We start from the raw sequence: 10867 nt of genomic DNA on the forward strand, positions 1-10867 counted from the left end.
GCCCCCTAGCGGCCAGAGGAGGTTCTGTTTTCACTCCAACGTGTTTCAGATCAGGGGTATCTCTGGATAAACTTTTACAAGGTTAATACAGCAATCCCACTGTTAAGTTAACTACCTTTTACCATCCATTTTAACACATCTGCAACAGTTTGACTATCAATAAAAAAAAAAAAAAATCAATCATATGTCTTGACTAAGACCTCCTGAAAGAAAACTTTTGGCTATTCAGAGTGTGTAAACTTTTTTTGAAAAAGCTCATCTAATGTGAAGCTTATGAGATTAAACTAGTAATAATCCAAGGTTTTACAGCAATAAACAGACCAGAGTCTCATACTTTCTTTTTTTCATCTTTATTAATGTCCAGCATTTTACAGATGAAAACATTCAGACGTCAAGTATTTAAAAACATCAAAATACTTCTGTGTTAAAAAAGTCGCACCATTCTTTCCATGAGAGGTTTTATTTATAAACAATTTAAGTTAGACAACCTTAAACAGAGCTGAGATATTTACCAGGAGGACATGGAAACAACCATGTGTTTAGTCTGAAAAGAGTCCAAGGTTCTGACAGGTCCAGTAGAACCTGTAAACGGTCCAGGAGATGAGTCCACATGAAGGGCCCCTTCAGTCCACCTCTTCAATAGTGGGCCCCTGGTTGTGGGCTCCTGCCTCCTGTCTACAGGTACCAGTGGGCATCCCTCCCTGATACAGCTTGCTGATGATGGGGTTGCAGACCTTCTCCAGCTCTCTCTGCTGGTGTTGGTACTCGTCTTTGTCGGCCAGCTGGTTGTTCTCCAGCCAGCTGATGGTCTCTTTACACTTGTCTATCACCTTCTTCTTGTCCTCCTCGCTGATTTTGCCCTTCAAGCTCTCGTCCTCCACGCTGCTCTTCATGCTGAAAGCGTAGGACTCCAAGGAGTTCTTGGCAGCTATTTTGTCTCTCTGCAGCTCATCCTCAGCTTTGTACTTCTCAGCATCCTGCACCATCCTCTCGATCTCCTCTTTGCTCAGTCGGCCCTTATCGTTGGTGATGGTGATCTTGTTCTCTTTGCCAGTGCTCTTGTCCACCGCAGACACGTTCAGAATGCCGTTGGCGTCGATGTCAAAGGTCACTTCGATCTGCGGAACGCCTCTTGGAGCGGGTGGGATTCCCGTCAGCTCAAACCTTCCCAGCAGGTTGTTGTCCTTGGTCATGGCTCTCTCTCCTTCGTAGACCTGGATCAGGACCCCGGGCTGGTTGTCAGAGTAGGTGCTGAACACTTGAGTCTGTTTGGTGGGGATGGTGGTGTTCCGTTTGATCAGGGCCGTCATCACTCCTCCAGCCGTCTCGATCCCCAGGGACAGAGGAGCCACGTCCAGCAGCAGCAGGTCCTGAACGTTCCCAGAAGTGTCTCCCATCAGGATGGCAGCCTGGACGGCGGCGCCGTAAGCCACCGCCTCGTCCGGGTTGATGCTCTTGTTCAGCTCTCGGCCGTTGAAAAAGTCCTGCAGCAGTTTCTGGATCTTGGGGATTCGGGTGGAGCCTCCAACCAGGACCACATCGTGGATCTGGCCCTTGTCCATCTTGGCGTCCCTCAGAGCTTTCTCCACGGGCTCCAAGGTTCCCCTGAACAGGTCGGAGCACAGCTCCTCAAAGCGAGCTCTGGTGATGGAGGTGTAGAAGTCAATGCCCTCAAACAGAGAGTCGATCTCGATGCTGGCCTGGGAGCTGGAGGACAGTGTCCTCTTGGCTCTCTCACAAGCTGTGCGCAACCTCCTCAAGGCTCTCTTGTTCTGGCTGATGTCCTTCTTGTGTTTCCTCTTGAACTCCTCCACAAAATGGTTGACCATGCGGTTGTCAAAGTCCTCTCCTCCCAGGTGGGTGTCTCCGGCCGTGGCCTTCACCTCAAAGATGCCGTCCTCGATGGTGAGGATGGACACGTCGAAGGTGCCTCCGCCCAGGTCGAAGATCAGGACGTTTCTCTCTCCTGACTTGCCTTTATCCAGACCGTACGCGATGGCGGCCGCCGTGGGCTCGTTGATGATTCTCAGGACGTTGAGTCCCGCAATGACGCCTGCGTCTTTAGTGGCCTGTCGCTGGGAGTCGTTGAAGTAGGCGGGAACCGTGATGACGGCATTGGACACCTTGTGGCCAAGGTAGGCTTCTGCAATCTCCTTCATCTTCACCAGGACCATGGAGGAGATCTCCTCTGGAAAGAATGCTTTGTTCTCCCCTTTGTACTCCACTTGGATTTTGGGCCTTCCTCCTTCTGAAAACACCTTAAAGGGCCAGTGCTTCATATCAGCCTGGACCACCGCATCATCAAACTTTCTTCCAATCAGCCTCTTGGCGTCAAACACTGTGTTGCTTGGGTTCAGAGCCACCTGGTTCTTGGCCGCGTCCCCGATCAGCCTCTCAGTGTCAGTGAAGGCCACATAGCTGGGGGTGGTCCTGTTGCCCTGGTCATTGGCAATGATTTCTACTTTTCCATGCTGGAACACCCCCACACAGGAGTATGTGGTGCCCAGGTCGATGCCGATGGCTGTGTTTTTAGACATCTTGGCTCAGTTTTCTTTCAGTCCTAAAAAAGCAAAGGAACAAGGAAAGAGACAGAGTAATAAAGTGAATAGGAGATATTTCTATCCACTTAGAAAACGCTTTCAATTTCACATTATTTTATCACTTTATAACACTTATTTCCAGAATAAAAGGTGTTTTAATGCTGCATAAATAGCCTTAGAGATGCTTACTAGAATATTTGGTTCTACAAATCTGTTCATCTCTCTTTATCTACATTCTTAAAAGTCTGTTTCTGTCTTTTTATTTAATAACGAGATCATTCATTTAGTTATTGCTGTTAAAACAAAGAAAAAAAGTGTGAAGCAGCAGATGATGAAAGGAGAACTTACTGTAGTTCAGTGATTCCTCTGCAGAAAAGCTTCTAGGTGCTTCTCCTCTTGTGGAGCTCTCCTGAAGTCCTCTGAAGGTCTGTTTGTCTCTGACTGCCTCAGTCTCAGCCTCACAGCTATTTAAAGCCTTTCACTCACTTCTAGCTGCTTCTCCAGAGTTCGTCCAATCAGAGCGCAGCAAGGAGCAATGAGCCGTGACGTCACTGCTGGAACTTTCTACCAGCCTCTGGTCCGTTCGAGAAAATGTCAGAAAGTTACAGAAAATAGCGATAAAATCAGAATGTAACAGTTGCAAGCATTTTTTAAGCGTTTCATCTAAAGGGTTTGTTATTTTTATAATTATTTTTATTTGGTTATTGCTTATATACTTACCGTGTTCACGATCACCCTAGTAACGACTAACGTTGCCAGTTAACTGTTGCCACAACATCCTAGTAACGACTAACAGTTGCCAGTTAAACTTCAGAGAGACATTAGCCCACCAAGGAATCGGCAACAGAAGATCAGCTGTCATTAAAGTTTTAAATACGAACATTTACACTCAACTCAGGACTGATGACCACAAGGACTCAAGTCACCAAGGACTTAATTTCTCTCTGTTCACGCACGCAGCCAACAAGGTTTGTTTGTTTGTAATTTATTTTATTCATTTCTGTAAGGTTTGGTTCGTGTTAGCGTTTTAACTAACTTCATTCTGATATTGTGTATTGTGTTTATTTAGTTTTCACGGTTTTTGGGAGGCTTTACAAGATTGCCTGGTGGAATAAACCCGTTAAAGAAAACCTACGTCTTGTCGTCGTGCTTTGAGAGGAGTTACACAGAACATCAGACCAAGCTGACAGAGCAGAAACCATGGAGCCAATATTCTATTAACAATATCAGCTTGTTGATTCAATAGAATGAATAAATTTATCTGAAAACCGGAGCTTTGTTCATTCTCTCCTGTAATAATTAAATAAACGTGTCAGTCTGGAAGAAGCTTCCTGAGGACGGAGCAGCTGCAGTTCTGTGCTCCATCAGCCTGAAAATATACTTCTGAATTAGAAAGCTTGTTTAAATTGGTTATTTTATTATTATTTAAATTGTTTATATTAGATAAACATGCCTGGATGAGTAGATTGGGTAAAATGTGTCTTTTTATGCTTCTGGGCGTTTGTGAAAATGTCTTAGAAGCAGAACTGACGTATCTGGGCTTTCTGGTGGACAGTTTCTGTCCCTGAAGTCCTCTGAGGACAGCTGTCTCCAGGAACAGGGAGCAGCCTCAGAGGCTGAACGCAGTTCTTTGCTGAACTGAGACGGTCCAGTCTGCCATGGTCTCCATGGTTACGCCGGATACTTCTGGTCCATCCAGCAGGTGTTTTAGAAAAGGCTTCAACAGGTAAAAAGATTTTTCTGTATCTTTGTGACTCTAAGAAAATCGCTAAAATATGAAGCTCTGGTTGTTACTGGAGGCTGATGAGAAAGAAATGGATCTGGTTCTGATGGTGTCATAGTGATATGGGTCACATCAGGTGTGCAGAGCCTCATCATCAGGACACCAATAAACGATCATTTTCATTAAATGAGTCCAAATAAAAACCAGCTTCAGGAAACTGAGCAGAGAAAATGGGTCTAGTTTTTCCAGAGAAATTATCATGTTGAAAGCAAAACCTTATTTTACCACTAGGGGGCAGTGAAAAGCCTCTCAGTGAAGCCAGAGGTAATTAGAGAACCAAAAGTTTGCAATTTCTGGTATTAAAAAAAAATAATAATTACATAAATAATACCAGCAATTACATGTTTTCAGAATGAAAATGAAGAAATACTCTCCCAGATTGATATTATTAACCTAAAACTCAAAATATAAATCCTCACAGTAAGTATTGTATATATGTTAGGACAGGGAAGAGAGCTTCCACTGACAATAGCTACTGTTTATTATATTTTTAATTGATCTCTGAATACCTCAGTTACAGCAGTGGACAGAGTAGGCAGACATTTGACTCAAGTAGGAGTAGAGATACTTTATAAAAAATATTACTCACATTTAAAGAACTATGGTGCAGAAAACCTCTCCTAGAAATATTTTGTCTCTTCAAAATACTGCTGAAGGAAATGTAACTTCGTCAAAGTAATTAGTAACTATTTTATTGTTATTTAAATTGTTTATGTTGGATAAACATGCCTGGATGAGTAGATTGGGTAAAATGTGTCTTTTTATGCTTCTGGACGTTTGTGAAAATGTCTTAGAAGCAGAACTGACGTATCTGGGCTTTCTGGTGGACAGTTTCTGTCCCTGAAGTCCTCTGAGGACAGCTGTCTCCAGGAACAGGGAGCAGCCTCAGAGGCTGAACGCAGTTCCCTCGCAAACCCACTTGGGATAAGCGTGTAAGAAAATGGATGGATGGATATAAATTAACAAATAAAATGGTTCCTATTGCTGAAAAGGTTATTTAGATTCTTATTTATATTTTGAATATTTTTGTACTTTAATGATTGAAGCATCAGACGTTTTAAATGACTGTATTTTTAGATGCTTTATTCAATTATATCCAAATATTAATCAGATGTTATGATTGAAACATAAAAAAACATTTAAAAAATATTTTCTTATTTTTATTTCATTACTCAATTGGTTGGCTATTTTGTACTTTTACTTTAGTAAAACTATGCTATAGTGGTGCTACTCTTACTGAAGTGCAATGTTTGGGTACTCTTCATACCTCTAAATGATATATAATTAATTACTCAAAAGATCCGATTCTAACAGAGTTAAGTAGTTACTAATTACTTTGACGAAGTTACAGTATTTTGAAGAGACAAAATATTTCTAGGAGAGGTTTTATGCACCATAGTTCTTTAAATGTGAGTAATATTTTTATAAAGTATCTCTACTCCTACTTGAGTCAAATGTCTGCCTACTCTGTCCACTGCTGTAACTGAGGTATTCAGAGATCAATTAAAAATACAATAAACAGTAGCTATTGTCAGTGGAAGCTCTCTTCCCTGTCCTAACATATATACAATACTTACTGTGAGGATTTATATTTTGAGTTTTAGGTTAATAATATCAATCTGGAAGAGTATTTCTTCTTTTTCATTCTGAAAACATGTAATTGCTGGTATTATTTATGTAATTATTATTTTTTTAAATACCAGAAATTGCAAATAAATTCTGACTGCCTCACTTCTAAACCTTACATACATAAAATAATCTGAAATTGAAGATCCTTTTGCTGAATACTTTTTAAAAAATTTTCCAAAGATGAATTAATTTTACTTTTAGTGACTTAATGTTGAAGTAGAACTACTTTTATTTGAGTTACTTTTTGGTTCTCTAATTACCTCTGGCTTCAATAAGAGGCTATTCACTGCCCCCTAGCGGCAAAATAAGGTTTTTATTTTCAACATGATAATTTCTCTGGAAAAACTAGACCCATTTTCTCTGCTCAGTTTCCTGAAGCTGGTTTTTATTTGGACTCATTTAATGAAAATGATCGTTTATTGATGTCCTGATGATGAGGCTCTGCACACCTGATGTGACCCATATCACTATGACACCATCAGAACCAGATCCATTTCTTTCTCATCAGCCTCCAGTAACAACCAGAGCTTCATATTTTAGCTGATTTTCTTAGAGTCACAAAGCTACAGAAAAATATTTTTACCTGTTGAAGCCTTTTCTAAAACTAAATCACCTGCTGGATGGACCGGAAGTATCCGGCGTAACCATGGAGACCATGGCAGACTGGACCGTCTCAGTTCAGCAAAGAACTGCGTTCAGCCTCTGAGGCTGCTCCCTGTTCCTGGAGACAGCTGTCCTCAGAGGACTTCAGGGACAGAAACTGTCCACCAGAAAGCCCAGATACGTCAGTTCTGCTTCTAAGACATTTTCACAAACGCCCAGAAGCATAAAAAGACACATTTTACCCAATCTACTCATCCAGGCATGTTTATCTAATATAAACAATTTAAATAATAATAAAATAACCAATTTTAACAAGCTTTCTAATTCAGAAGTATATTTTCAGGCTGATGGAGCACAGAACTGCAGCTGCTCCGTCCTCAGGAAGCTTCTTCCAGACTGACACGTTTATTTAATTATTACAGGAGAGAATGAACAAAGCTCCGGTTTTCAGATAAATTTATTCATTCTATTGAATCAACAAGCTGATATTGTTAATAGAATATTGGCTCCATGGTTTCTGCTCTGTCAGATTGGTCTGATGTTCTGATTTTATCGCTATTTTCTGTAACTTTCTGACATTTTCTCGGACCGACTAGAGGCTGGTAGAAAGTTCCAGCGGTGACGTCACGGCGCTTGCTCCTTGCTGCGCTCTGATTGGACGAACTCTGGAGAAGCAGCTAGAAGTGAGTGAAAGGCTTTAAATAGCTGTGAGGCTGAGACTGAGGCAGTCAGAGACAAACAGACCTTCAGAGGACTTCAGGAGAGCTCCACAAGAGGAGAAGCACCTAGAAGCTTTTCTGCAGAGGAAGCACTGAACTACAGTAAGTTCTCCTTTCATCATCTGCTGCTTCACACTTTTCTTGTTTGTTTTTACAGCAATAACTATATGAATGATCCCATTATTAAATAAAAAGACAGAAACAGACTTTTAAGAATGTAGATAAAGAGAGATGAACAGATTTGTAGAACCAAATATTCTAGTAAACATCTCTAAGGCTCTTTATGCAGCATTACAACACCTGTTTTATTCTGGAAATAAGTGTTATAAAGTGATAAAATAATATGAAATTGAAAGCGTTTTCTAAGTGGATAGAAATATCTCCTATTCACTTTATTCCTCTGTCTCTTTCCTTGTTCCTTTGCTTTTTTAGGACTGAAAGAAAACTGAGCCAAGATGTCTAAAAACACAGCCATCGGCATCGACCTGGGCACCACATACTCCTGTGTGGGGGTGTTCCAGCATGGAAAAGTAGAAATCATTGCCAATGACCAGGGCAAAAGGACCACCCCCAGCTATGTGGCCTTCACTGACACTGAGAGGCTGATCGGGGACGCGGCCAAGAACCAGGTGGCTCTGAACCCAAGCAACACAGTGTTTGACGCCAAGAGGCTGATTGGAAGAAAGTTTGACGATGCGGTGGTCCAGGCTGATATGAAGCACTGGCCCTTTAAGGTGTTTTCAGAAGGAGGAAGGCCCAAAATCCAAGTGGAGTACAAAGGGGAGAACAAAGCATTCTTTCCAGAGGAGATCTCCTCCATGGTCCTGGTGAAGATGAAGGAGATTGCAGAAGCCTACCTTGGCCACAAGGTGTCCAATGCCGTCATCACGGTTCCCGCCTACTTCAACGACTCCCAGCGACAGGCCACTAAAGACGCAGGCGTCATTGCGGGACTCAACGTCCTGAGAATCATCAACGAGCCCACGGCGGCCGCCATCGCGTACGGTCTGGATAAAGGCAAGTCAGGAGAGAGAAACGTCCTGATCTTCGACCTGGGCGGAGGCACCTTCGACGTGTCCATCCTCACCATCGAGGACGGCATCTTTGAGGTGAAGGCCACGGCCGGAGACACCCACCTGGGAGGAGAGGACTTTGACAACCGCATGGTCAACCACTTTGTGGAGGAGTTCAAGAGGAAACACAAGAAGGACATCAGCCAGAACAAGAGAGCCTTGAGGAGGCTGCGCACAGCTTGTGAGAGAGCCAAGAGGACGCTGTCCTCCAGCTCCCAGGCCAGCATCGAGATCGACTCTCTGTTTGAGGGCATTGACTTCTACACCTCCATCACCAGAGCTCGCTTTGAGGAGCTGTGCTCCGACCTGTTCAGGGGAACCTTGGAGCCCGTGGAGAAAGCTCTGAGGGACGCCAAGATGGACAAGGGCCAGATCCACGATGTGGTTCTGGTTGGAGGCTCCACCCGAATCCCCAAGATCCAGAAACTGCTGCAGGACTTTTTCAACGGCCGAGAGCTGAACAAGAGCATCAACCCGGACGAGGCGGTGGCTTACGGCGCCGCCGTCCAGGCTGCCATCCTGATGGGAGACACTTCTGGGAACGTTCAGGACCTGCTGCTGCTGGACGTGGCTCCTCTGTCCCTGGGGATCGAGACGGCTGGAGGAGTGATGACGGCCCTGATCAAACGGAACACCACCATCCCCACCAAACAGACTCAAGTGTTCAGCACCTACTCTGACAACCAGCCCGGGGTCCTGATCCAGGTCTACGAAGGGGAGAGAGCCATGACCAAGGACAACAACCTGCTGGGAAGGTTTGAGCTGACGGGAATCCCACCCGCTCCAAGAGGCGTTCCGCAGATCGAAGTGACCTTTGACATCGACGCCAACGGCATTCTGAACGTGTCTGCGGTGGACAAGAGCACTGGCAAAGAGAACAAGATCACCATCACCAACGATAAGGGCCGACTGAGCAAAGAGGAGATCGAGAGGATGGTGCAGGACGCTGAAAAGTACAAAGCTGAGGATGAGCTGCAGAAAGACAAAATAGCTGCCAAGAACTCCTTGGAGTCCTACGCTTTCAGCATGAAGAGCAGCGTGGAGGACGAGAGCTTGAAGGGCAAAATCAGCGAGGAGGACAAGAAGAAGGTGATAGACAAGTGTAAAGAGACCATCAGCTGGCTGGAGAACAACCAGCTGGCCGACAAAGACGAGTACCAACACCAGCAGAGAGAGCTGGAGAAGGTCTGCAACCCCATCATCAGCAAGCTGTATCAGGGAGGGATGCCCACTGGTACCTGTAGACAGGAGGCAGGAGCCCACAACCAGGGGCCCACTATTGAAGAGGTGGACTGAAGGGGCCCTTCATGTGGACTCATCTCCTGGACCGTTTACAGGTTCTACTGGACCTGTCAGAACCTTGGACTCTTTTCAGACTAAACACATGGTTGTTTCCATGTCCTCCTGGTAAATATCTCAGCTCTGTTTAAGGTTTTCTGACTTAAATTGTTTATAAATAAAACCTCTCATGGAAAGAATGGTGGGACTTTTTTAACACTAAAGTATTTTGATGTTTTTAAATACTTGACGTCTGAATGTTTTCATCTGTAAAATGCTGGACATTAATAAAGATGAAAAAAAGAAAGTATGAGACTCTGGTCTGTTTATTGCTGTAAAACCTTGGATTATTACTAGTTTAATCTCATAAGCTTCACATTAGATGAGCTTTTTCAAAAAAAGTTTACACACTGAATAGCCAAAAGTTTTCTTTCAGGAGGTCTTAGTCAAGACATATGATTGATTTTTTTTTTTTATTGATAGTCAAACTGTTGCAGATGTGTTAAAATGGATGGTAAAAGGTAGTTAACTTAACAGTGGGATTGCTGCATTAACCTTGTAAAAGTTTATCCAGAGATAACCCTGATCTGAAACACGTTGGAGTGAAGTGAGCCCTTCATGTGGACTCATCTCCTGGACTGTTTACAGGTTCTATTCAGACTAAACACTTGGTTGTTTCCATGTCCCCCTTGTAAATATCTCAGCTCTGTTTAAGGTTGCCTACCTACATTTTTTTTTTTTTTTTACAACTAATACCACTCATGGAAAGAATGGTGCAACCTTTTTATCGTTGAAGTATTTTGATGTTTCTAAATATTTGACATCTGAATGTTTTCATCTGTAAAATGCTGGACATTAATAAAGATGAAAAAAGAAAATATGAGACTCTGGTCTGTTTATTGCTATAAAACCTTTTGTAATACCGCCAAATGTAAATGTAGGCATCACCTAAAAAAATGAATGATTTTTGAGGGTTGAAGTAAAAGTTTTTCCAGAGAAATCATCTTGATTTGAAACATGTTAGTGTGAAAGCAAAACCTTCTTTGGCCGCTAGGGGGCAGTGAACAACCTCTCGTTGAAACCAGAAGGGATTCAAGAACCAAAAATTGGACTCAACTAAAAGTAGTCCTCCTTATACATGAAATTACTTAACAGTGAAAAATTATTGATCTACGAAAAACTTGAAAGTAAATATGTAATTTCCAAAATGCTCTTTAAGTTGAGATTAGATGTATTTAATAT

At 42.9% G+C, this 10867-nt stretch overlaps 2 protein-coding genes across 4 annotated transcripts; one reads left to right on the top strand and one right to left on the bottom strand.

Moving 5' to 3' along the window:
- Nucleotides 1-431: 431 nt before the first annotated feature.
- Nucleotides 432-3049, bottom strand: LOC119795932 (heat shock 70 kDa protein 1). 2 transcript variants are annotated; one of them, XM_038304183.1, is made up of 2 exons: nt 2889-3049; nt 432-2560 (listed from the first exon to the last, which is right to left on the bottom strand). In XM_038304183.1, the coding sequence occupies exon 2, from the start codon at nt 2535-2537 to the stop codon at nt 624-626; it is 1914 nt and encodes a 637-aa protein (XP_038160111.1). In that variant the 5' UTR covers nt 2538-2560; nt 2889-3049; the 3' UTR covers nt 432-623. The 2 variants fall into 2 exon arrangements, with proteins under 2 accessions (XP_038160111.1, XP_038160112.1); XM_038304184.1 differs by having other exon boundaries at nt 432-2569; nt 2889-2992.
- A 4165-nt stretch (nt 3050-7214) lies between these two features.
- LOC119795933 (heat shock 70 kDa protein 1-like) lies at nt 7215-10503 on the top strand. 2 transcript variants are annotated; one of them, XM_038304186.1, is made up of 3 exons: nt 7215-7376; nt 7707-9684; nt 10274-10503. In XM_038304186.1, exon 2 carries the CDS (start codon nt 7730-7732, stop codon nt 9641-9643), a length of 1914 nt encoding a protein of 637 aa, XP_038160114.1. In that variant the 5' UTR covers nt 7215-7376; nt 7707-7729; the 3' UTR covers nt 9644-9684; nt 10274-10503. The 2 variants fall into 2 exon arrangements, with proteins under 2 accessions (XP_038160114.1, XP_038160113.1); XM_038304185.1 differs by lacking the exon at nt 10274-10503 and having other exon boundaries at nt 7707-9822.
- The last annotated feature ends 364 nt before the right edge of the window (nt 10504-10867 follow it).

The sequence above is a fragment of the Cyprinodon tularosa genome, unplaced genomic scaffold (genome assembly GCF_016077235.1).
Source record: "Cyprinodon tularosa strain WSP-4 unplaced genomic scaffold, ASM1607723v1 ctg527, whole genome shotgun sequence".
Lineage (NCBI taxonomy): Eukaryota > Metazoa > Chordata > Actinopteri > Cyprinodontiformes > Cyprinodontidae > Cyprinodon > Cyprinodon tularosa.